At 45.5% G+C, this 27,285-nt stretch overlaps 1 protein-coding gene and 1 long non-coding RNA gene across 2 annotated transcripts; one reads left to right on the forward strand and one right to left on the reverse strand.

The window, feature by feature from the left end:
* The first annotated feature begins 666 nt into the window (after positions 1 to 666).
* Positions 667 to 13,844, forward strand: LOC149347083 (4-vinylphenol methyltransferase 2-like). Its single transcript, XM_089541483.1, has 5 exons — positions 667 to 763; positions 4,298 to 4,504; positions 9,896 to 10,241; positions 12,756 to 12,915; positions 13,831 to 13,844. Exons 2-5 carry the CDS (start codon positions 4,317 to 4,319, stop codon positions 13,842 to 13,844), a joined length of 708 nt encoding a protein of 235 aa, XP_089397609.1. The 5' UTR covers positions 667 to 763; positions 4,298 to 4,316.
* Positions 13,845 to 16,950: 3,106 nt separating this feature from the next.
* Positions 16,951 to 25,837, reverse strand: LOC149347084 (uncharacterized). Its single transcript, XR_016292496.1, has 2 exons — positions 25,468 to 25,837; positions 16,951 to 18,448 (listed from the first exon to the last, which is right to left on the reverse strand). It is a non-coding gene; the product is annotated as an uncharacterized LOC149347084 (long non-coding RNA).
* Between the last annotated feature and the right edge of the window lie 1,448 nt (positions 25,838 to 27,285).

Genomic DNA, 27,285 nt, shown 5'->3' on the forward strand with positions numbered 1-27,285 from the left:
TTGCCAACTGGGAAACCTTCAAGGAACAGCTTCTGAAGACCTTCACAAACGTCGTGCGAAAGGAGAGAGCCCAGCAGCTGCTACAGTCTCGCATACAACACACACTGGAATGATACGTGGCAATATTATGGCGTTCCTTGCCACTGAGACTTATTTTTATTTCACGAGCTGGCATTCCCAAGGAATACGCTAACTCCAAACTGCTCCAAACCCTTGTTCATGGCGGCGACTCATTTGGCTGAAATATGTTTCAAAGAAAAAACGTATGGTGCAGTTATTTGATCTATCTTTTGTTATCCGCTAGTTATGCACTCCAAAAGGATAGGACACGTCCGAAGACATGTCGCCTTTTTGAGGTGCCACAGGACAGGGTATAGAGCTAACACATGTCTGCGGCCTTTTTGGCAAAAAACCGAATAGGTTAGATCCGTTAGCCATCAACAAAAGGAAGAACCTGTGCATAGCATTCTTTGCCGGTCGCTGAAACCGGAAAAGTGCAGCTGGCCAGAGGAGAGCTTTTTACTCTGACGTTGTTCTTTTTGGTACAATAAAAGCAGAGCTTTTATCGTTTCGTTTCCGCTCAGCAACGCAAGTGAACTGAGAGGACATCCTGTTGTTACTTTTTTAGGTCATTGTACGGTGCGTCCCCAGACACCCTCGATGTGAGAGAGCATTACTTTTAGAATTGTGTGACCCCGCTGTGTCTCGCTCCGAACAGCTGCCTGAGCTTGCTTTCGATCGACGACAAAGAGCCCTTGATCGAGTGAGTGCTTCTAGTTCTGCTGTATTTGCATGGCGACATTTTACGAATGTCAAAATTGAGGGAGCAGGCTTGCTAATGCTGCGTAAAAAGCACGAACAACGAAGCCCTACAGACAAAAAAAAAATCCTCTCAGGACGGTTACCACTTCGTAACGCGTGACTGAGCGATAGCTGTTGGTGTATTTTGCTTTAGCAATTTACTGAGGTAAAGAGTTAGATGGTGGCATGCATAAATGCATGGTTAGAGAGTATGCTTTTTGGTTTTCCACACATCTCATTCTGCGACGATGCCTCTCCGGCGCTCGGCGCCATCGCCGCCGCAAACGGAGCAGTAACCCTCCTCTTTCCCCTGGTTACCACCCCTTGGTTCCACCGAATACTACTACTACTAGTACTCCTCCTACTGCAACTACCATTGCTAATGAAACCACTACTACTGCTTCTATGCTAACCTCTTTACGAGCGGGCCTGTAAAAACTGTAGCGCTCGAGGCAAGGACACAACGAAGACGACAACGCATGCGCTAACATTGAACTGAATCTTTAATATTTATTCATGCTACTTTGAATAAAGATTCAGTTGAAAGTTAGCGCATGTGTTGTCGTCTTCGTTGTGCCCTTGTCTCGAGCGCTACAGTTTTTTCATCATGAGCAACCAACTCGCCCAAACATCCACCCTGATCAAGGGCCTGTAAAGGCTGTCGTTGTGAGAACACAAGATGAGGGCGTCGTAGTATGGCTTCTGAAAGTACGAGTGGTTCTCCCTATTGTAACACAACCATGCGCGTCCGTTCTTTCCTGTCTAGTCATTAGTTTTCTGTGCCTTATGTCTAGCTCGTCACGTTACAAGTTCGAGCCCGATGACGTCTTTGTGTGCAGTTAAATGAACACTACGTGGTCCCCGGGAACAAGACAGGAAACTTACGGGCAGAGGCGGTCGATTTTAGCGTCAGAGGCGGGCTTGTTTTTATGTACGAACTATTAAACAAAGAGAGAAAAACACACTCAGAGAGGTAAAGCAAGATACGAGGCTACAGAGCGCTCTGACACGAGTGTTGCTGGTTCGATTATTAGTACGTTCCTGCATTGTACACCCATTATTCTGCGTACTGAGGGGAGATGTGCTTTGAATGGTCATGCTCACAGAATGCGAATGTTTTCAAGAAACATTCATACCTACGAAATGCCTTTAGATGAGGTAGAAAAGCCACAGCCGGGCATATCGAATGGAAATTTGAGGAGCTTCTGCCTTGAAGGCGATGGGGAAAACCATTGTGTGGCTTCAATTTTCTACCAGTAAACGAAGCTGAAGTGCCTCTAGGTCGTCTCCTGTTTCGGGATGTGTACCAGTTCTCTTCTCCATCGCTATGCTATAAATGCAAACAGGCTGAGTGGTAATTCGCTAGACTAGTGACAACATAAGACAGACCCTACATATCCTTGTAATGTGGAATGCCTTGCGCCGATTGAAAAGAGTCAGGCTTAATCAGTAGTTTCAATTGAGCAGTCCCTTGGTAAGAGGTGAAGTTCAAATATTGAGTTAATTATCTGGCTACTTTCAGATGGTTACAAAAAGTGAATGCCAATGAAGAGTAATTTTGTAAAATTTTCAATCTGTTCAACCTTTCAGAGATTCTCTTAAATTGATTGGGGGTGAGGTTTACCGTAGATATTTCAGTTATTCTGGATGGGCAAGTGGTGATGCCTCATTATTACTTGTAGGGGAACACTGCTAAATCCTACAAGAAGAAACATGAATATCGGAGCACTTTCGAAATAGTACATTGCGCGCACTGAGGCTGGTTAGTTTCTAGCGTGAAACCTGAAGTCTGACTCAGTGATACTGGCCGCAGCACGCAGCAGCGTAGTCCTAAGAATGTCGAGTGATTTTGACCAAGTAGCCCCACTGACTTTGCGCATAATTTATTAATCAGTAGGAAATAATTTCAACATCCTATTGAGCCGTTGCCATGAAACCGACTTTGACCAACGAGGTGGCAAGGTCACCGTAGACACTGTTTGCGTTAAACAGAGGTTTAGGAGGCCTATTTTTCGAAACAAGAGATTGCAAACGAAGTCATTCACTTCATCATCATCAGCCTGACTACGCCCACTACAGAGCAAAGGCCCCTCCCATATGTCTCTCCAATGAACCCTGCCCTTTGCCAGCTGCTGCCACCGTATCGCCGCAAACTTCTTAATCTAATCCGCCCACCTAACTTTCTGCCGCCCCCTGCTACGCTTGCTTGCCTTCTCTTGGAATCCACTCCGTTTCCCTTAAAGACCATCGGTTATCTTGCCTTCGCATTACATGTCCTGCCCAAGCCCATTTCGTCCTCTTGATTTCGACTAAGATGTCATTAACCCGCATTTGTTCCCTCACCCACTCTCCCTCTTTCTATCTCTTAACGCTACACCTATCAATTCTCTTTCCATATCTCGGTGCGTTGTCCTTAAGCTGAACCCTTTTCGTCAGCCTCCACGTTTCTGCCCCATAGGTGAGTACCGGTAAGATACAGTAAGGCTTATTGACGGGCTAGTTGGTACATATTCATATTTAAAAGGCTGTGCGCTAAAAAGACGTTCACAGGAAAAAGGAGACGACAGGAAAGAAGCGCAACTTTCAACTTTAATGACGACAAAAGAAGCCAGGCGCACTTATATATCCGCTGCTAACCGGAGATGATCTGCGTGACGGAGAGGGAACCCAACAACCAAACAAAAGAGAGCGCAAAAAAGCATATCTATGTGACATTAAAAGAAACTCAAGAATGTGTACATATCAAACACCTGCTTAGGTAAGGTAAAAAAGTGGGATCCATATCGGCTGATAACAATGCATAACAACACAGGAAAACAGGTGTTTATGGTGTTATCCTCTTTTTCAGTGTCATCTTTCGTACAGCTCTGTTTTCCCATGTTGTTATGCATTGTTATCAGCCGATATGGATCCCACTTTTTTACCTTACCTCAGCAGGTGTTCAATATGTTCACATTCCTGAGTTTCTTTTAATGTCACTTAGATATGCTTTTTTGCGCTCTCTTTTGTTTGGTTGTTGGGTTCCCGCTCCGTCACGCAGATCATCTCCGGTTAGCAGCGGATATATAAGTGCGCCTGGCTTCTTTTGTCGTCATTAAAGTTGAAAATTACGCTTCTTTCCTGTCGCCTCCTTTTTCCTGTGAACGTCTTTTTAGCGCGCAGCCTTTTAAATATGAGTAAGATACAGCTGTTGTATGCTTTTGTCCTGAGGGATACTGGTAAACTGTCATTCATGATCCGAGAGTACCTGTCATATGCGCTCCACCCATTCTTATTCTTCTAGTTATTGCCCTCACTTAGTGGAATGTTCATAAGCAGAAGAACATCTTTAGGTGAGCTCCAGTGCACTCAATATCCTCTCCTACGCTTAAGGTGAAGAGTTCGCATACAGCGGCTTCTTCCCTTTAGTGTATGTATGCTAGCATACGACATGGAAAGCGCCAAGCAGATGTCGCGGAATTTAGTTAGAGATAACTTTTCAACTTTTTGCCCCCAGGACATCTAAAGAGAACAACATGCAAACAGCACAAACATCGTGCATCAAGCCGCAACGGGCTGACCTCTACGACTCTGAGGTGGACCGCTACGCATCAGATAGTGCTGCCATCTTGGAGGCCTTTCACAAAATGTTCATGCCCTGCAGAGAAGAGGAGTCACAGCAGTTTATAGACGTCGGCTGCGGACCCGGTAGCTTCACGATGAAGTATGTGAACCTCTTCATCTCCCCGCGTTCATCTTGAAGTGTAGCTAAGCCTTGTTAAATCTTGCTGTTGCCGCGAATAGCAGCTATATAAGAGGCAGGCTACGGCGAGAATAGGGCAACTTCCAAAAATATTTAAGGCATAGGTTACGCTCATGTATGCATACAGTGAAAGAGGTGGTACCGAATAGCGCGCCAGATACAATCACCGAGGATCTTACCTGCACTGTTAATTATAGAGAGGTCTCGCTCGATTTTCTAGCTTTTACCTAAAACAAGACAACCTTTGACAACTAAAAATTATATAGCACAGACGAAACAATTGCCGGCAGTTTTATTATGGGGCTAAAAACTTGTTTTTTGATGAAAGGAAATGGCGCAGTAAGTATATCGCATGGTGGATAGCCGAACCGCACTGTAAGGGAAGGGAGGAAGGTGAGAGTCAAAGAAGATAGACAGGAAGAGGTGCTACAGTGGAGGTCTCCGGACGAATTTCGACCACCTGGGAATCGTTAACGTGCACTGACATCGCACAGCACACGGGCGCCTTTTGCTTTTCGCTTCCATCGAAACCCGCCAGCCGTTTAAGCCTCCGCTGCCACCATCAACGTCATTGCGCCTCGCACCACGACCAAAGAACAACAAGAATTTAGTACATTCGCATTCGTAGTGTGTTCATAGTATAAGACAAACGGAGCTACTGTTTGTACCTCCTGCGAATGCATCTGCCAATGCAGTGCGGTTGTTCGACCAGCTGCTTTTTTGCTCTCACAACTGCGGATGGTCAGGGCGTTTCCCCATTCGATGTTGGTCATAAGTTTCACCCACTGGTTAGAGGGAAGTGACGTCACAATAGAGGAAAATTCCCATTGGCTGGAAGAAAATGAAGTCACAAGACCGGAACATTATAATTGGCTAGAGGGAACCGATGTAACCAGGCGGGTGTATTCCCATTGACGGGAGGGAGGGGACGTTAACAGAGGGGTATTCATATCAACTTACCGGAAATGGTGTCACTTCTGTTAAATGCATTAATAATTGCTAATGCTCTCGCAGTGACAACATATAATCGGATTAAGCGTCCCTATGAATTGGCTTAATGCATGAAATGCATCATATATTTTGAGGTTCCCGTTTCCGGTTTCGGCCTCCAGGCACACACTCTCCCTCCGTCCGCTTCCATCCAATCGGCTATCCCAATACGTAAAACGCAATTTTCGTTTACTTTTTTACTTTAATTTGAACGGTATTTGTTCTGGGCTTGTTTTCCTCCCTCCGGGCACAATCACAGGTACACCTCTGTAAACCTTTGCTTCTGTGCTCATCCTATACGCAGACTGCACTTACCTAGATCTGCACGTCTCAGTTCTGCATAAAGGAACAATACACAAGTCTTTATAGGCCCAAGGTGTCTACATCCTTGTGAAATTGGGCTAAGCAACGACACTCAGCAGTTTAGCACAATTCCTCATTGGTTTGCCAAATAAACCAAATAACCCGCAACACCATGACCGTGTCCGTGGCCACCTCTACATGATCGCGTAAGTAGGAGGCTGGGTTACCCAGGTGCCTCTTGAATGCAAAGAGGACAGAGTTGTAGACGTAGTTCAAGAGAGTCTCTATAGAATACGTGGTCTTCAGCGGCAGCCTTCCTCAGACCGATAATAGCTTCTTCCAAGCTCACCTAGATAACAGAGGAGCCCCAGTGTAAGCGCAAGAATACACTGCATATACACGATTCCTGGCATCCAGACGCATCCGGGTGAGCTGAGAACGTTGGGACAAATGAACAAAACCGACCCACCGAAACGGACAACCAGGAACACCACTCGCATTATCAAATTACTTGTTAGTGATACACACGTCCGTCAACAGAATGATCTCCGTGGCGTATCTACTTCACTTGGCGCATGCCTTTACTCGCCGTCTTTAGCGACGCCTTCGAAGGGGACGGCAAAGAAAAGAGTGAATAAATGCACCTTGATTCACACGTCTTGGTGTGTGATCAGCAGCGTAAATCGGCGCATCATTATTCGATCCCGGCCACGGCGGTCGAATTTCGATGGAGGCAAAATTCTTGAGGCCCGTGTACTGTGCTATGTCAGTGCACGTTAAAGAACCCCAGGGGGTCGAAATTTCCGGAGCCCTTCACTACGGCGTCCCTCATAGCCTGAGTCGCTTTGGGACGTTAAACCCCATAAACCAAAACTAAACCAATCATTATATCACTACCACAGCGCAGGAGAAGTATGTACAATTGTACCATGCGCTCTCTGTACATGACCGCGGGTGCAGGAGAGGTTATCCATCTTGTATAGGTACGCTTAAAAAAAAAGACGAAGAAGAGGAAGAGGCAATGCACGAAGATGACAGACTCGCAAAATACATGGGTCTCTACGTCTTCACGAGAACCGAAACGAAACGACAGCCTATTATATAAAATGAAGTACGGCACTTTCCTGGATTATCCTACTCAACCTGGCTTGCACGCAGCAGCCTGTAAGCTTTTAGGACGGGATCTCTTGAACAGTGTTTCGCTTCCTTCAAAGATACCTTTACGATGATGTCGCACAGCACCTAGTGCAGTGTTTCGAAGAGGTTAGAGCACTACGCAGAAACTGCCATTAAAAGGACCGCTTTTCATGATCAAAGACCATGCGCCAAGAGCACAGCCTTCATTTTCTGCTGGTACTTCTGAAGGCAAGTGCGAAACACGTTGACTGCATTTCATTGGATTGTTTACACGCCGAGGCAGCTCAGTGGTTAAGGCGCTCAGCTGCTGACCCGAAAGACACGGGTTGCATGTCGGCGGCGGCTGCAGAATTTCGATGGCAGCGAATTTCTAGAGACCCGTGTACTGTGCGGTGTCAGTGCATGTTAAAGGACCGCAGGTGGTCGAAATTTATGGAACCCTTCACTACGGCGTCTATCATAGCCTGAGTCGCTTTTGAACGTTAAACCTCCGAAAACCATAAAACAAACCATTATACTGTTCCAGCACACCGCGGTTGGCGATCCGCCACAGCTATTCGCTTCCGCAGGAAGTAGTATCTGTGCATATGCAGGTGTCTCCAAAGGGCGTACACCTGCCACTGCGCACGTGAAGCAGGGTCACCGCGTAAGCACAATGCGCTGTGCGGTAGCTCTCTATTCTTTTGGTTCGAACTGACCGCGGCGCAACTGCGTTTCCTGCTTTGATTTTAATGCGAAAGCATTATACCTTTCGTACACAACGAAACCAGGCGTTGTCGTTGACTGCAAAAGTGATCATGAAAAGTTCGAGGTGACGTCACCGTGGTGTCAAAGAAAAAAACATTTCTTCGGAATGTTCAGGGAATTGACCCCAGGACTCCCAGACTGCAAGGTGAGCACGAAACCCCCCAGAGGCCACAAAATCCCGTTGATTCTTAACGAAAAGACATTGATGGAACCGCCATGTTCAGGGGGGTTCGCGGGCCATGGTATCGCCCGACGAGTAACACACCAGAACCAGCACAAAGCACCGTTTCTTACGGGCTATCAAAGCGGCACTAAAATGTACAAAATATGCACATGCACTGCGGTTCAAGCAAGGTACAGCTCTCAAAGTTTTGTCACGGCACAGTAACGTGCGAGCTTTCCAAAGTTACAGTGGTCTGCAATCCGCGCTACATGAAACAGTGCTGACGACGCAGCTACATCCACACGCGTTCTACAACGATCAAAGACTGTTGTACGTTTATGGTGGTTTAACTTCCCAAAACAACTCAGGCTATGAGAGACGCCGTAGTGAAGGGCCCCAGAAGTTTCGCCCACCTGGGGTTCTTTAACGTGCACTGACATCGCACAGAAGACAGGTTTCTAGCATTTCGCCTCCATCGAAATGCGATCACAGCGGCTGGGAAGGAATCGGCGCCTTTCGGGTCAGCAGCCGAACATCATAACCACTGAGCTACAGCGGCGGCAATCAAAGACTACTCGACTACACTGCCAATAACAATTCAATGTTATAGGACACAAGATAAAACAGGGGCGCTGTCCGCTCGAACAAACTTCGTAAAAGATACTCAGCTTTCAACGTTACACAAATAATGGGCTGGCGGCGTTGCTGTCACTCTCGCGGGGCGCCTTCGCCGTGCCGGATCCGGTAAGGAGGCCACTCCCGCAAAGCTCGATCTACGAACGTTTCACAGGCAGCTGGTCCGCGCCGTCTGACCACGAAATGCACAGGCAGCGCTACCGCGCTGATATCCCAAGTGCACTGTGAGCCCGGCCTTATCTAGCCGCTGGCGGGATCACACGCATGCTCGCGGCTTTGCTGACAAAGAACGTGCCGGACATGAGCGGTGGTGTCTCACTCGGGTGCACCCGTTCACACACAAATGACGCAGATGGCATGTGGTGTGGTCGCGCAGTCTTATGCGCCAAGCCCTATGGGAGCCGTGAGCTCCACTAGATGGACCTAGTGTATGTGTCGCCTTACGTCTGTATGATAATGGGTAGGTGTGTCATTAGAAACGAAGAGACAAAAATAAAAAAGCAAATAAACGGGTAACAATTATATGGGCGATGGCGATTCTACATAATCGAAAATCTGAGCACAGCGCTGCCGGTGTCTTGGGCTTTGTTGGCTTATTGTTTTGCTTTTCTGGGTAGTCGACACGTTTGGCGACGAGATTAGTTCGATAGCAGTATTAGTTGAAGACGTCCACGATCTGCAATGCAAAGCGCGCGAGAATGTGCATGTTAGTTTGATAACAGTATCAGTTGAATAAAACGACGACGTGCAATGCGCAGCGCGAGAGAGTTGCATGCAGTTTAACACGAGGAGTGATCGCCTCGTGCGCCTTGGTGCGGGGGTTTTATGCTGCTTACGACCGGCCGTCAGAATGACTGCTGGTTCTTGAAGCATGTGAATCTCTCCCGCAATTTAGGTTTGCAGGTGGAGTGCAGTGTACGAAGACATCAGAATGCGTGTCTGCATTGCGGAATAGTATGTGCGTACGCAAAGCATCTGGTAGCTCAGCGGCATTGATTTCCATGCAAGGAAGAGAAATCGGCGGCGATAGTCTAGTGCTCTAGAACATTGGCCAACAAAGTTGATCTGTTCGCGGTGCAGCGGGTTCGAATCCCAATCACGGTAATGATTATATTTATTTATTTGTAGTTTGGGTCAGTTGCACCATCGGTGACGAGGCGGTTCAACCCACGAACCATCGCTTTAGAGCTGTGGTCTAAAGCAACGCTCACTCACTCAAAGGACCTAAGTACTCTCAAGTGCCTTGCGCAGATTTTTTTGTATCTACAGACATGTTTTCTATTAGATATCCAGCTATGATGACAATATATTGTGCTCGCAAAGCTATCATGGACGCAGGCATCAAACCACTTTATCCTCTTTTTCTACCGTCACAGGTATCTGCTTCCATCACTGCCGCCCTGCCGTAGATTGGTTGCCGTGGACAACTCGGAAGCCATGCTGAAGCTAGCAGCCGAGAAGTACTCGCACCCGAAGATACAGTATCTGAAGCTGAGCATCCTCGGAGACGTGGATGGGTTCGTGCGCCGAGAAGGCCAGTTCCAGCGGCTCTACTCTTTCCTCATGTTGCAGTGGATCAGGGACCAGCGTTTGGCTATGGAGAACATCGAGAAGCTTCTGGCACCCGGAGGGGAGTGTCTGTTGCTCTTCGAGCGGAACCTGCACTTTTTCGATCTCTTCGAAGAAATGCTGAAGTCCTCGAAGTGGTCCAAGTACAGCCACGTAGGTTTCTACGACGCTAGTCCATATTTGACATAGGTGTCATTGCGTTTGATTTTCGGGATTTGAGCTTTTTTATTCAGAGATATGTGTGACAGAAAATGAGCGTTGTGAAAATTTGAGGGGAGACTTAAGTATGACGCGAAAGCCTTGTGCGTTAGTTCCAATATACCGGGTGCTTCAGCGAAAGTTTTCAAACATAGACTTTTTGGTGTAAAGTATGGCTTTTGCGGCATAATATTACCAGTCTTGGCGGGCCCGAGAAAACCGATGAATAGCTTTGAATGGTAAAGAGATTTGTAGGAGGCCGTTAGTACTAGTCATATCAGTTTTTAGAATTTCGAAAACGCAATTACCCTCGCCGCCGTGACTCGACAAAATTTGGCTGCGCCGTGCAAAAATACATGCGCCTTGGAAATCATGCAGGCAAAGCAACCCCTCCAATGTACGTAACCAGTCGAAAAAAAAAACAAATTCTGTCGTGCCACAGCGCCAATGATAAGCGCGTTTTCGAAATTCTTAAAACTGATATGGTTAGTACCAACGACCGGCTACCAATCTCTAATGGCAACTAGGCGTCTAACTCTACTAGTTGAAAAGTTAATTATTAAAGAGTAGCTAAGCAGCTTACTACTTATTAAGACAGTTCACCGGTTTTTCGGTGTCCGCCAACACTGGTAATACTATGCCGCAAAAGCCACATTTTTACCCCAAAAAGCCTATTTTTGAATGACGTCGTAAGGTCACGTGACCTAGGTGGCCCACCTGTCTCCTAATTTGCTCTCTGGGGCACACGCATTAAATAAAGGAAGAAGAAATACAGTGGTGAGAACAGCGCTATATTGCTTTAATGTTTATTTCATCTCTCATTGGATTCCATCATAAGTGTCTTGCTTTTGTGTCGCATCCGCAGGCTTAGGATAATACTATGCCTAAGTTTCGCGGCAATCGCGCCGAATGAAAACTTGCCTCTTTTTAGATTCGTCCGCGTAATCACGCACGGTGGATGCAGCTGCGTATTTAATCGTTTCAAATACTTTGCACAACCTGGCCCTAGGTATAGCGTGAAACATTCCTCTCATTGTACTCTCTTGGAAGCCACTATTGGTAGTGACAAAAAGTCCCACTAAATGACGCCGTGGTTGCAGAGCTTCACATTGGTATATATTTGCGATTGCCTTCTCAATGCACTATATTTCTAGCAGCAGCACCTGATGAGTAAATTAAACAATAAGAGAATTTTATATATTTCTTGATAGAAACCGTTCTAACACGCCGTCTTTTGGGTTTGAATCTCACAAAAGTATGACATGCGCTTCCTGCATCTCAAAATGCCTTTAACGTCTGTATACAGTCGAGCCTACTTTTAACGGCTGCAGATATAACCAACGTTCGCTTATTACGAACGAGTGCGGTGCTACCATAACAGTATGCTTTTGGCGAACGGCAATTCGTCTCAGATACAGCGAGCAACAGTGGCCGCACCATTTAAGTGTAGAAAACTAGGAGGCGCCGTAAACGCCCGCCCAGTTAAAAAACTACCGCTTCTAGCTAAGTCCGGAAAACTAAGAGCGTCTCTCAGACACCTAGAAAACTCCCGGAAAGAACATCTTGACCTAAAAAAGGAAATGGTGGCGGAGAGAAGTGCAGCATCATGAATAACAGGGGTTGGATGCATCAGTTGTTGCCCAGGATTAAGTGGAAGAATTGCGCCCAGCAAAGGCACCAACGCATAACCCGGACTTCGTATAGAAATACCAGGGGACAGTATCCGCTGTTAGACAGTTCAGCGAAGAGAACGGAGTCGTTTCAAGGCAGGTCGGTTCACCGTGGGATAGTATGCACACCATCCTTTCGGCGCCTCCGTTCGACACGGGTGAAGTCTTTTTTTTTTCCCCCACCTTTAACAAGACCCTGGAAAGCTCCGCAGTAGGGTCTCCTTTGATGAAATAGAAGCGGAGGGCGCATTTTCTAGGGAACAAACGCCGGTATTGGCAGATTTAGTATTTCGAGCCGTAATACAGAAAGTTCCCTTACTGTGGACATAGGATACAACGAACGCAAACTGCGTGACCATCAGGTTCGTTATAAGCGGGCTCGACTGTAATCAAACGTCTTGTGCAAGTTCCCTTGTTCTATTCGTAATCAGCAGTGGATAAGGGGTGGTACGAAGGGAGGGGGAGATGGTATTTCGACTGATCGCAGGTTTTGCGGGCAAATATATTAGATGGAACTTGCATTGCCATTCGTGAGGTTCCTGGACGGAAGACAACAAAAGTGAGAGGGGTCAAAGTCAGCGCTGACACTTCTCCGTAAGTACTGGCAATGTCTCTACTGCGTAAACTGGTACTCAGCAGTATGGTTTCACACCGTTTGAACCCATTATCAAGCCTAATGCAATGCTAGTATCTGTAAGTCTGCTGTCGTAAGGAAGTGTCAGAGTGGTGTGAATTATTTTAATGTCGCCAAGAGGTTGGTGAAGGCACGAATTTGACACCTATTTATTTTCTACACCAGGTGCTACAAGACCTCATGCCAGAAACACGAAAAATTAAAGACGCGATTTCTTTGAGGACGTATGCAAGCAATCTCGTTGCTTCATCAAAACTGCTTCCCCTGTCCTGCGAAGTTTTCTCTCAGCCCCCTCTGCGGCAATGGGAAAAGGAGAAAATGATTGGTAAGAACTGTCAACCACTCTACATTTTTACTTCGGTTAAAAATTGACATGCGCAGTTTCTGCGCTGAAAATGGCTTTGCTTTTAAGCAGTGTTTACCAGGCTGTTCCTTCAAAGCCAGAACTGAAAAGAAGAAAATGATAGCAATAAAAGTGTTCACATAAGTGGAAGTGAATTAGCAGCTGAGGCGACAGTTGTATACAACGCAAGTCTGCAGTAAAGCTCGGCCCACAATGATGGCTGCCGCGTACTGTTCTCTTGGGTGAAAGGAACAGTTCGTTGTTAAAGCTCTTCTTGATAACTGAACAAAAAGTTTACGCAAGATGAAATTGCAAGAACGAACATTTTGAAGCCTTTGATATTTAATAGAACGAAGCATTTTTTGTTGATTTTGATTATCATCATCATCAGCCTGACCACGCCCACTGCAGGGCAAATGCCTCTCCCGTGTCTCTCCAATTAACCCTGTCCTCTCATGATCCGGATCAGCTGTCACTACCTGCCCTAAGTAGACATATTCTCTTACTACTTCCAGCACCTCGCTACCAATTGCGAACTGCTGTTCCCTTGCTAGGCTGTTGAACATTACTTTGGTTTTCTGCATGCTAATTCATAGCCCCACCGTTCTGCTCTGCCTGTCTAACTGATTGATCATGCTTTGATCATGATTTTGATTATTGCTTGATCAATTAGCGAAACAATAAAGCACCATGCTGGTAAGGAGCAGTTGTTGGCAACGAATGCTTTTTAATTGTATCCTAAATAGAAGGCACATGAGCGGAAATTCTTTTCAAACTGTTCCCGACATATTGCAGTATAACTACAGAGAGGAAAGAATTCTTATAGTTTAAGAGTTCAGTGCTGCCGTTAATAATGAAACCCTTGGTAAACGCTCACTCACGTTATATTCTCTGCAGCATGCACTAGTTAGAGCAAAGGGTCTTTAGCAGCGCGGCTGTAGGCCGCTCTGATTAATGTCTGATGGGCTGCACCGGCTCACCGCCTTGGCTGTCGCGAAAGCCACATAAAAGTCCTCGAGAGGCTAAGTTGTGCAACAAACTTTCCAAACACTACTTTCATTCAAGCCAGCTGGTGCTGATCCCCCTAGCACATCCGTGTAGCTATCTATCCTGTATTTTTAATGCCTTAGCATTACTACCTTGAGTTTCGTAAAATCTGTGCGTCTGATGCTTTGTGATGCCGCGATCCTCTAGAAGACGTCCGCCCGCTTCCCAGTAGCCTTTGCTCTCTACTCATATCCAAACTCCAAAATTCCTCCACCAAATACCGAACTACCTACCTGCACCCACCACCAACTATTCACTTGTATTCTTCAGAAGGTCTCCACCCACTTTAAACGTCCAGAAGCTGCCAGCCACCACTAACAGCCCACCTCCACCCTCCAGAAGGCCCTACCTACCACCCTCCTACATCCTCCAGACGTTTGCCCCCATGAGAAGCACACACAGCACTGAAACAAAACATCGACGGCGAAATGCAGTTTAGAGGCTCAACGGGAAGGTGACCCCTCGTGAAGCGAAATGTACGACCTGTAACGCAAAATTGATTTGTCGCATCGAATCATACGACAGCCTGAACATTTTTTTTTATCATCGGTTAAAATTTTAATACGATAGCGTTAGAGTTGTCGCACCGTAACTTCCCCTTTAGTGTAATCTTTAGCCGCGTTTACAACGATACGTCAGTGGAACATCGTATTTCGTAGCGTATTGCATTGAGGCGACATGCTACTTTTAACACTTGCCACATCAAGTCAGGCGGGACGGTGGCCTTTCCGCAAGGGCCTGCGGGGGACCGGCCAGCCACTACCATTTTGAGCATTATCGGCTTTTTATCAGACTGAGGAGGTATTGTACAGCCACCCCAGGGAGGAGCAGGTGCGCCCCAAACCTGTTTGCATTAATCCCGGAAGTCGATTTGCCCTTCTCGGAGGGGGAGAGTCGCATTTAGCAATGCAAGGAGGAGTGTTTCCCTCTCTTACCTGGGTGGTGGTGGTGACACTCCACCCCTCCAGGAGGGGCGATGACGTCATTCGCATGCCACGTTTCTGCCGCGCCTGTATGCCATGGCTTTCTGATAAGGGGGGGGGGGGGGGTTCGCACAACGAGCCAAGTATTTCTCTCGCAACAAAACATTTATGACCAAGTGCTGATGGACTGAAGCGTGCAGTCTGTACAATTGTGTTTTTACTATCCGTTCAGGTGAACTGATTTGGGACGAAAAAAAACATCCTCCTTAATTTATTCCTTGAGCTTTGATCATTATAGTGAAGTTAAACCGTTCTTTTTTCAGAGGGATTCGTTTCCTTTAACCCGGTATATCCACTTATCAACGACGACGAAAAGCAGGAGCTGCTCAAGTTTACAAGAGGCTTCACGGAAACTCTCTTCACTAAGAACTCCGATGAAAAGAAGGAAAAAAGAATGTTGCTTCTCATCCACGCGTTCAAGCCCCATCAGTAATGCTCTCACTTTGTAGCTTCAATTTTTGAGAATAAAATGCCACTTTGGCACTTCTCGGTCAAGGAGAGCGCTCATTTTTCAAAGGAAGCACTCTAACAACACTTCTGTTTTGCAGGTGAATTTCGGCAGAACACATCATCATCCTTAGCTTAATTACGTTTACTACAGGACAAGGGCCTCTCCAATATCCTTTGAAACAATGCCGTCCTGTGCCAGGTGCTAAGAATATGGGTGAGGCTGTTTTTACAACAAATCCGACTAGGGCGGGGCCTCGTCTTTTTTCACGTGACTAAACGTCACCAACATGTCATCAACGATCGTGGCTCCTCGTCTTGGCTCGGCTAGCTTGTTCCGTGTTGATGTGGTGCCGGGCGTTGGACTTTCTTGCGCCGATTGTGTGGAACAGCAGCATATCGTACGCTCCTTCTAGCTCCGCGACGTAGCAGCTACAGCATATCGTCAACGATCGTGGCTGCTCGTCTTGGCTCATCCCGTTCATGTGGAGTAGTTTGTACGGCAGGTTGCTCACGTACACGTGCCTTTCTAGAGCGCTTGAACGGCGCACCGAGGGGTCAACTTGCGTCAGCTACGACTGGCCTAGGGCTCGAAACAAGACCGTAATCGTGCATCCTCGGGTCGTGTTTAACTGCACAATAGAGCGCGCCGTACGAGCTGCCTGGACAAGTGTGTGGACTGTACTTTTTTTTTTCGCAGTGAATATAAAATACGGGTATCCAGTGGTCAGCATGTCTTTGAGGAGGATAATGAAACAAGATAAGAAAATTAGTTCTGACGGTTTTTTTTTAATGCAATGATGATTGCCACTACGCTCTGAGTAACCTCTAGCTCCCAGCATCTTTCTACACGGACTACAAATTTGTAACGCGAATTCTGAGATTGAGTCGGTGCAGAAAGTTTTGAAATATTCATATTGTGAAGGTGCACCTTGCAGTGTGTTTGTATCATTGAATTCTGCCTTGTTCAACAGTATTATGTGGTATGCATAATTTGGATTTTTCCACGATAACTTTTGTGGATGCACAGCTCAAATCGTTGGCTTTTCGAAGATAAAAGGCTGGATGGCCTTCAACCTTCAGCATAGTTGCACTAGCAATTAGCGTGCAATCAATTTCCCTGGATATTTTTTGTGCACATTCTTGCTAGTACATCTACGGCGACTTATTCGAATTACACTCATTACAGCCTTCTCAAGCACCACAGATTGCTAGAACAAATCTTGGAAAGCTTGGCTTAGTGACAAGCCTATAACTGGTGAAGCAAAGGAAGGCTAAGCATCCTTTAAGTGCTTAATTGGCCTTGCATTATTTAAGTGCTGATGGTGAAAAGCCCTTGAACTCACTTCAGCCCTTTTTCAGCGTGCAGTCTAGCCAGTTCCTGGCGCATGCTGGGGAACGGTGAATATAAAGTGAATAATATAGGCCTCACGCTAATTTCTTTCCCTGTGCCAGTGCTAGCAAAGTTTTTTTTATGTACCGCATACCTCACTGGCGCCGGGCCAAAAATTTGGCAGAAACTGAGTGAGCAAAGCACAAGTGAAACAGTAAGAAAACTTTATTTTTCATCTCAAAATAAAGAACACGGTGTTAGGCCTTCAGTGAACAATACGATGTCAAGCAACAGATCCAGGGCAATGCACATTGCACTTGGAAGAGTAAACCTGACTGTCACACAGATACCATGTGCTTCACAAAAAAAAAGTCTGTTCAGGGTACCTAACACACATTAGGGAATAGCACACGAAGACTAAAGTAACGTTGACTCATCAATGTTAAAAATTGCCCGGAAATCATGGGATGACAGAGCTGCATACTTTCAAGAGACCACAAAGGTTCCTCTTCAAGCTGACATGGTAGTGGTGGAAAAGGTTTATTTGCTCTATTTTACAGTATTTCTTTGTGGCTTCAGACATGAAAATATTGCCCACTGCTCAAATTTTTAATAGTTGCAACTGACTTTGTGACAAGCAGTGCCAACACGATTACAAGGCGAAGTCAGGCAACCTGTGATTCAAAATTCCGCTGTCAGGGCTTGCGTGTGCTGTTGCCTGCAGCCCATCCTCTGACTGAGACGATGACATTGAGCACCAGCATGGTCACCATCGCTATCACAGTGTGCAGATACAGTGCAAATATATAAATATATAAATTGGATTGATAAAAGACAAAGTGAACTGCTGGATATGCTAGTGCTTGTGGGCAATCTCCTTGTGTGTGGCACACTTTGTAGAACTCGTCAAACAGGCACTTCACAGAACGAGAGAATGAACTCTCCTTGTTCTTCTCAATGCTATGAATGCTTTTGAGCTGTGATTAACATATGTACTAAAGAATATTTTGCACCAACCTACCAATGTGTGAAATGCTTCCACATCACAGATCCTCCTAACTAACCAGGCATGCAATGACTAAAACCATAGGATAAGTGAAAAGGAGCTATAAACTCCAGGCAAAAGCATGTAGTGCAGAGACGGTATGCCATCCCTATTAATGAAGCGTAACTTGACAAGGTAGCCAAGAGCTGAATTTGTCAGAGAAATGTGTTTGGAAGAGAGGCAATTTCAAAACTCATTCGAACACACAGCATGTGACTATGAATGCTACTACAGCACACTGTGATGCATCTAGTCCATGGCAGAAAGAAAGTAGGCAGATGGTTTCTTGACACTCACTCGCAAAGTGAACAAGGGAGGGGAAAGCCTCAGGGTGCTTGCCAGCATTTCCACAAGAGGTCTTGTCTTCGTCTGGGCAAAGCGTTCATCACTGGAGGGGTTTAAATAGGGTCTTCATTCCGAGGAGGAACACTTGGCAAGGGGGGGAGGGGTGAAGTGGAAAGGGTGTTGTAAGAGGAGGGTGAATCTTGTCCAGGCATGATGGTTGCTAAATATGAATAACCAGTTGACCTGCAAAACTGTGAAAAGAAAAAGGCCAGCTCAGAAAAACGGAATCCGGGAGTGTGAGAGATAGTGAACTTGGGCTCCCAAGGCTCTGTGTCGAGCTGCGACAGGTTGCTTGGTATGACTGGCTGCATTGACCTGAAACACTCAAGGAAATAGGGCAAGGCAGAACGAAATATCGAGGGAGGGAGGGGGGGGGGGGCAAAAAGAGAAAATGGGGCAAGTTCAGAGAAAGTGCCTTCTCCTTAAAACAATTACAAGAATTGAGGCACTGTGGAACGAGCACCTTGCTGCCATGGCGGCATTCATGGTGGTTGCCTGTCACCTTTCAGTATGGCTTCCACACTGATCAGCAGCAAACATCAGCCACCTTTTTGTGGCACCTGCAATGCTTAGTTGCAGGGTTTCGAAAATGCTGTGCGATGCACCTACCACAAAAAACACGAAAAGAAGTGTTAGGTAAAAATAAGAGCTCCCGAAAAGAGCCACTGAGGAGAACTCCATCAGATTCCAATTGTTAGTAAAATCTGATATTCGGACTTTTTATGGCTATGCTGGCGTCTGCTCAAAAGCAAACATTTATTTCTGAGAAATTTTGAGTTAAAATAGTTTTGCCATCACTCTGATTCAAACTCGATTAGATCCTTTGACTGCGGCCAGGACAAGGTAAGCAGCGAGTAACTCCAGATATCCAAGCTGAACTCGCGCTTGATGTCAGCACAGTTTACACGCAAAAACAGCATTAGGTGGTAACACCTGTCTTCCATCTTTTGGTCTTTCCTAGCTCATAAAAGCTGTCTTCGGTCAAGTTAGTGCCCATGGGATTGAACGTGGTTGTCATTCAACACAGGCAAACATGAATGTATGCCCAGTGCAATTACAAATTAGGGCAAGCACATAAAAAAATTTCATTTAAGGGTAGTACCAACGGAAGCAAAAAGGCCGAGAGAATGATGACATTAATTTTAATGGTGCAAAGAGCAGCATGGCACCAGGTATTTTTCATCTACACAAGTTGAGGTCAAAGGCCTGTTTTCTAAGCATTTCCTTTTCAATATGGACGTCATGAGTTTGAATACAGCGGTGACGAAATTTTTAAATCCTATTTTCTCAGTGACAAATGTGTCTTGCAGTGGTAAACACAAAGATGTTTTAAAGATTGCATTTGTAATGCCCTAACAAGAACATTACTTTGCAAGAAAGCATTATAAAGAACGTATCCTTCTTATATATTGGCACATAGTGGTGATGGCAGTCAAGGCAGTGAGTAAGAGAGCGAAAGAAGGCTTCCAAAAGAAACTGTTTGTTGGGCTGACCAGTGCCTACAATGAACTGAATGACTTGCTGGCAGTGAAAACAACAAGCATGTTTGCCGGTCGTTGAACCGAATGCCCGCTGCTCTCGGCCGTGCTCAATTTAAAGCTGACAACGAACTTTCGAGATATGGCAAGCAAAGTAACCACAACAGTCGAACAACGTAGAATCAGGTCCGCCTGGGTGCGATCAATCGAGATAAAATCTGGTCGTGTTTTTCATCACAAAAAAAAGCGATAAAGTCGCATGCCGGCAGCTTTGAAGAATGAACAAACATACATTACAAAGCTTTGCGTCAATATCAATGCTACATGTGATGAAAAAAGACAAAGCGGACCAGGGGAGACAAGTGTGCATGGTGACACTAAAACTTACAAAGTTTTGTCCTTACATGCCCAAACTACAGGCTTCAGCTGTGAGGCACCCAAATTGGAACTTTCAGTAGTAAACCTTAAAGAACATCACCCTGGATGGCACCCCTATCGAAACAGTCGAAAACATCAAAGCCATAGGCCTCTGCATTTCCAAGAATGGCACTAACAGCATAAAAGTTATCTGCAAATCTGTGCAGAACATTGCCATCCTAATCAAATGCATCTCTAACTGCCACCAGGGCACGAGAGAGGCGGAGGCGAGCTGCCTCAGTCAAGCCTCATGCCTTGTTGAACTACCTTTCCATCCCCTACTTCTCCCGCTCAGAGACGGAGCAGGTGAGCAGCCTAATATGAGCGGCCTACAAAATGACGCTTCTCCTTCCAAAAACCAGAGCTACTGCCAAACTAATCCAACTGGGGGTACACAATACTCTACAAGAGCTAGTCGAGGCACACTTAATAGCAATACCACTGACTCTCTCTGACGATAACTGGCCAGCAACTCTTAAAGGAGTATAACACCTAACCTCTGGGTACATGCTTTCTTATTTGTAATGGTGCGTAAGGCATTATTATGCATGAATTACCACGTGGTATCCTCCTAAGCCTGCTAGACAATTTATAATTGCAATTCTTTCACGTGTTGTTTCGGTTTCAACAGTTGAACGAACGACGGCTGTGATGTCAAAGAGAGGTTATAGGTCACGTGAGGCATGAAAAAAACTGCAATATAATCAGTGCTTCCACATAGGCTGTCATTCTGGCTCTTGAGGAAGAGCTGGCAAAACAATAAAGCAGCGATTATATCGCAGTTTTCTCATATGACCTATAACCTCTCTTTGACATCAAAACCATCATTCAGCTGTTGAAACCGAGATCAAAACAGCATGACAGAAAAATTTTATTATAAATTATTTAGCGGTTTGTAGCCGAATACCACATGGTGATTCATGCATAGTAGCGTCTCCCCCATCATTATATACAAGAAAACATTCCACCAAAATTTCGTGTCTATACTCATTTAATCTGACTAAAAATTCACCTCCCTGGTCAAATCACCACTCTGTATTCCCTTCCTGAAACCATCAGCACAAATATTTACATCCTGCCACTCCCAAAAAACACTCACCCGGAGTACAATCATGAGCGACGCATTGCCAGACCTAAGGCCCTTCACAAGCGTTACCCCCCATCCATCCCTGCCGTCTATCGGATGCCACTGAATATCCTCAGCAGTCTGCATTCGTGATTGCATTGAGAGACAGTGCTCATAACTTAGTTACCAGTGTCACCATTCGGAACCTGACCCAGACGCCTAATCTTCTACACGCCTAACTTTCTGCCGCCCCCTGTTAGGCTTACCTTCTCTTGGAATCCACTCCGTTGACCTTGAGGACCAGCTATTATCTTGCCTTCGCATTACATGCCCTGCCCAAGCCCACTTGTTCCTCTTGACTTCGACTAGGATGTCATTAACCTGCCTTTTGTTCCCTCACCCAATCTGCCGCTTCCGGTCTCTTAACGTTACACTTATCATTTTTCTTTCCATAGCTCACTGCGTTGTCCTAACTTCGGCTGAACCGTCTTTGTTATCCTCCACGTTTCTGCCCCATATGCGAGTACCGGTAAAATAGAGCTATTGTATACTTTTCTCTTGAAGAACCACTCTGAGAACCATGAGAGCTAAGATTTTGTAAACTAGGGACTGTCTATTTAGTTCTGATGGCTGAGAAGTTTAGGCTTGCTACTATGCCGAGTCGCATAAAAAGTAAGCATGCATAACGAACACTCCGCAATTTCGGCGGCATTCGAGTGATGACCTCAATTATAGTACTATGACAGATACTTCAATTGCACTTTGAAATGCATATTAATATAGCACTTCAGTATTTCCACACATAAATTTTTCCCAAACTGCACAACCCAAGGGAATCATTCTAGCAGAGCCAGCCCCGCCACTGAGATAACTGCAAGGTTAAGAGATGGTTGTGCTATGTTGATCAGACAATGCCAAGAAAAAACATTAAAATTGTTCAATAACGCTTCAAGTGGGCCAGGGGCACAGTTTGAGCACTCGTCCAGCGTCCTCTTTTGTTTTCTTTGGTTTTATGGGGTTAACATCCAAAAGCAGTTCAGGCTCTGAGGAAAGCTGTAGTGGAGGGCTCCGGAAATTTCGACCACCTGGGGTTCTTTAACGTGCACTGACATCGCACAGTACACGGGCCTCCTGAATTTCGCCTCCATCAAAATTCGGCCATTGCAGCCAGGATTCAACCCGCGTCTTTCGGGTCAGCAGCCGAGCGTCGTAATTACTGAGCCACTGCGGTGGACATGTCCTCTTTTGTGCCTGCCTTGTGAGCACACTATACGACTTCCTGAAACATAACAATCCTGTCAAAGGGATTCTTGTAAGTTACACTGCAGCATTTTTAAAGTGTATGCATTTTTTGAGAACTATCTGCAAATTTGTTTCCTCCATGTTGCGATATGTACTGTCACCATGAAATGATTAAGGAACTGGAGTGGACAAAAAATTTTTACGGCGCAGGCACACAATCCAGCCGCCTGAAATGAGTTGGTGCATGGAAGCAAAAGCATGCTCTCTCTACTGGCAACAATACCATGCAACTGGGTCACGAGGTAGAGCCGCAATAATATTTTTTTCCGTGAACATACGTCCCATAATACTTTGGTAGTGACGGTATAATGGGGGGGCAGCTGTGTAGTAGCAGTCGCTCATCACTGCAAGAGTACAAAAAGGAAGGGAAAGATGTTGCCAGCTGCGGCAATTGCTATCGAATCTGTTCAGCACCAGAGCCAGAGCTGCGGCCGGCAAAAATAAAGAAGAATGGAGAGGATAGCAAGGAGAAGTACAGAGGGAAGTGACAGCAAGAAAGGACATTAACCAAAATATTTGTCATCAATTATTTAATTGCAATCTTTTCAAGTTCTCTTGGCAGCAAAAGTCCGTGGGATGCGATTTCTTGGGAAGACGTTCATTGTAGCCTCACCTCGCTATCCAGTCACCTGATAATGTTACCAGTGGAAGGAGCATGTAGGCCCCAGTATTCATACAATTCAGGCTTGCGTGACTGAGTTGTAATAAATTTTTTTCTGCACACCCACGTCCCGTAAACTTATTCTGCCAGGAGTACGGTAACGAAGTATACTTATAGGCCAACTCTGTAGGTTTTCGAAACATTAAGAGTTGATAATTGCATCATATTTCTTGGAGTCCCCTCGCTCTGGTACTAAAAACTGCTTTTCAAGATACCAAGAAATATTCAAACAGACCAAAAACCAGGAAACCAAAAATGTGTTTCGACTAAATGATTACTTCATGACAAACTCTCCGATGATGTCACGGATACTGCTGCAAAATCTATCACGTGCAAGCTGACTAGCTAAACAGGCAACAGCAAGTGAGAGCTTGAGGCCATTATTGTGCTGACCAAAAGCCAGATCAAAATTTTGTCGTTCAGCAAACACAGAGCAAATTTTGACACTTCTGCATCCAGTGACATCACACGCACAAAGCTGCCAGTAGAAATCTCCCCAATTGGGGCCACAAAATGGGTAATTTTAAAATTCATTTCTGCTGCAACAAAACAAAGCCCCGCTGCAAAATTCAAGAAAAAAATGCCAGGGTTGCCCTTTAAATACAATGGGATAGCACTGCCAGGTACCCGACATCAACATCGACACAAATGCTTTATGTTTTCAGATGTGGTTTTAGAAAGCGGTGGCCTTATGGTAGAGCATCCGCCTCGCATACGGGACGCGCTGAGTTCGATCCCTGGTGCCGTCCCACCGGGTACCCACCGGTTTTTAATGGGTACAAGATTTCCCCGGCCAGGTGCTCGGCTTTTCTGGGAGGAAGTACTTGGGAAAAGGGTCTCGGACCAAACCATTGCGCTGACGGGAAAGTGATTTGCTCCGCCGTCAAACAACCCAAAATCCGGCCCGTGCCAGCTTGCCAGCTTGTGGCCCTTTTTTTCTTGCAGACAGACAGCCAGAAGAATCGGACTTGCCGAAGACCACTGTGATACTCTGAAGTTTTTCTCCAGAATGAAGGATCGCTTACAGTAGTGTTTGAACCTGTATGTCTTGAGACACGCTGGTTAGAGCGTACGAGCATTGAGTTGAACTCTTCACTTTGCAGTGAAACACGAACCACCTCTGCACGCTGTGTGTTTGAAACTGGGTTTGCCCCCGAAAGGGAGCAGCGGGGTTCGCGGAGCCTCCTCCAAGCGCACACCCCTGATGAAGACGGGCTGGGGCTGGCTTGTACCCATTTTTACCGGTGGGTTTCGAACCAACCACCTCCCGCAGCTGAAGCGGACGCCACTAGGCCACGACTACGGTACAATCCGGATGTGAGCTGCGATGCAAGACCAGCCTGTTCTTACCCCCTCTTTTTCCCGCTCACACTTGCTTTAACCTTCCTAGGTTTGTCCTTGCAGGGTGGATGTCACCCTACGTCACAGATACAAAACTGCTTGCAAGAACCATACCTGCACAATATACAGCAATTATGTAGCACACTGGATGGCTCAACTGACTGCACATGCTGCGCGTGATGGTTGTTTGCATCTGTTCGCAACACAGGTGCAAAAGAGGCACCTGCAGGGGGCTCTGGAGGTGGTGGCAATGTGCATGCTGGTTGGAATGTCTGAATAAATTAAATATAAAGTATAATATTCCAGGAACAGTTGAGACACTTTCAACTTTAAGAAGTGTGCAATGTGGAGATCAGTCACGTCCAAAGTTGCGTGCAGTATAAACAGAGTGAAAATGACACTAAGTGCGCTACAGCACAAATTCAACAGTTGAGCAGATCACATACATTGAGAATGCCGATGGCCTCCACGAGGGCACGGACATTTGTCATCGGTGCTAGGGGTACCTAATGGCAAGCAGTGGTTCTTTATATTACGAGTTCTTCCCTTTTATTTAACGACACTCTTGAAGTTGGAGATATTTTCCATGTCGGTCAGCCGATCTAGGACTCCTTCCACTGTATCTAGACAAGAGGTGTAATCAATGTTGGCATGGTTTGACTAGCAAGCGTATGAAGAGAACAGAACTTTGGACAAAAGCTTTGCAAGAATAACTGCTCGGGCACCTTGGTAATTAAGTTTTATTCAAAAGAAACAAAAAACACGCTTATACCTCCTCAGCAAAGACGCACGAGCGCCAGTGCGCCGTCGTTTTTCGCCCTCTTTTCACTACGCGCTGCTGAAACAAGACAGGCTTGTTCCTACTAAACAGTTTCGGAAGAACCAGGGACGAAGAAATCGACGACACTGCATAAACAGGGCACGAAAGTGAGCGCAATGAATTTCCTTTCGCAGTGGGCGTACCGCGTAGAGGGGCAGCACTGACAGGGGCAGCAAACTCGACCAAACAGCGCTTCATGACATAACTAGCGCGTACAAATTCTGCCACTAAAGTAAATACCTTACTCACCTTGCGAAGCTTGGCGTTGCGTTTCGAAAAACCCGTGAACACAGCTACAGACAAGCAATATCAAGACCACGACTAGCGAGGCTGCAGAAGACGCAAACAGCGCATTGATACAAATATTTGAAAGTAAACATTGTGATGCTGAGTTTCTCCAAAATTTGTAAATACATGATACAAATTGTTTTTTTTAATTAGCAATGACATGTTTTTTTTTTGCACATAAGCTGTGTGTAGATTCGTTCTCTTCAGTTTGATGGCAAACTCTTTGCTCTCGCGCTGTAATGGCGACGAGTGCAAGAAGGCCATGCCGCCCCTCTCCCGCGCGCGCTGTTTAAACTTGGGTGGCATCAAAAATTTTGTCATTGGCGTCGAAAAGTGTGAAATTCTCTCTCAAACTGGCGCATTTATTATTATGGACACAAAGACAACCGTTCTGCGCCAGATACGCATGACTGTTTTCTACAAAACATCTAATGGACCTTGTAGGCACACAAGCGATTAGGTATAGTCATGGGTATAGTGCACGACGTCCAAGCTTCATGTCCAAGGCAGTACAAGGCCATTTCAGGAGCCGTTGGAATCGTGTGCTTTGCTTCAACATTACATAAAACAACTATGTATATGACTTGTGTGTAAAATTTTGAAGACAGCTATACAGTTTTGGTCTTATAAGCGTATGGTAGGCCAATAGCTTGCAGTTGCTAGGTGCGCCTCTAAGTTTATGGCGAAGAACACCAAGTTTACGTAAAGCTTAGGATTTAATGTGGTCTGTATGGTCATTCCATTTGAGTTGCGAGTTTAGTACAATACCAAGGTACTTATACCTTGGCACTTCTTTAACTGAAAACAATTAATGCAATAGTTGAAAGAAAATGGATTTTTGTTCCTTGTTATCCGCAAGAGCACAGTCTTTTGAGTATTTATTCCCATGCCTCATTTTTCACTCCAGGAAACGACACTAGGCAGAGCATTATCTAAATGTTCCTGGTCAGAAACGAAAGATACGGGAGTATATATCATGCAGTCATCGGCAAACGGAAATTAAAAACGTAGGGGTCCGAGCACACTTCCCTGACGTCTTGCTCCAATTCCGACATACTGTTATTTGCGACTATTATTAGGCTGAAAATAAAGAACTCGCAGAGCTGAGCTAGCTACGCAGCTAAAGTTCATTTACCTGTCTTACAGGGGCTTTCAAGAAGGCAATACTTTATTGACACCTGCTTACTATCAATACTGTTACAAATTTTCCTTGTTGGGAGTGACATATCCTTTGTGTGCAACCTTCTAACTTTTCTATGACCATATCTAAGAAAAAAGTAAGCTGAGATGCATTGTTGTTTCCTTGCAAATGGTCAGACTACACTGAAAACACTAGGAAGTAAGTTTGAAATTTCAACTGCGTATATTCTGTTCAATGTGCACATACAAAATGCAGCCCTTTGCAGACATTGTCACATAGTATATAATTAGGCATGAACATATCTGCTGCATGTATTATACTGCACTCAATATGAGCTGCAACTCACAATATGTGGTAGGATCTCAATTCACAAAGCATGTGCAAACCAGCCATGTTGAAAATTTCTGCATTTACTAGACAATAAAAATAAGTGACATTATAGAATGTGTGGCAAAGTTGGGTGCTTTGTTTTAAGGTACATAGATTTGGTATCAAGTGGGACCTTGGTTCGCTCACTGTGGACACAGTGCAAGTCATATAGAGCGCAACAGTACATAAAAACAGTCACACAAAAACATTACGAACATTAAAAGGAAGCAGAGATACACAACACGTACAGCAAGTGTGTGACAATGTGC

The sequence above is a fragment of the Amblyomma mixtum genome, chromosome 4, assembly GCF_055824585.1.
Source record: "Amblyomma mixtum isolate Tamu chromosome 4, ASM5582458v1, whole genome shotgun sequence".
NCBI classification, from domain to species: domain Eukaryota; kingdom Metazoa; phylum Arthropoda; class Arachnida; order Ixodida; family Ixodidae; genus Amblyomma; species Amblyomma mixtum.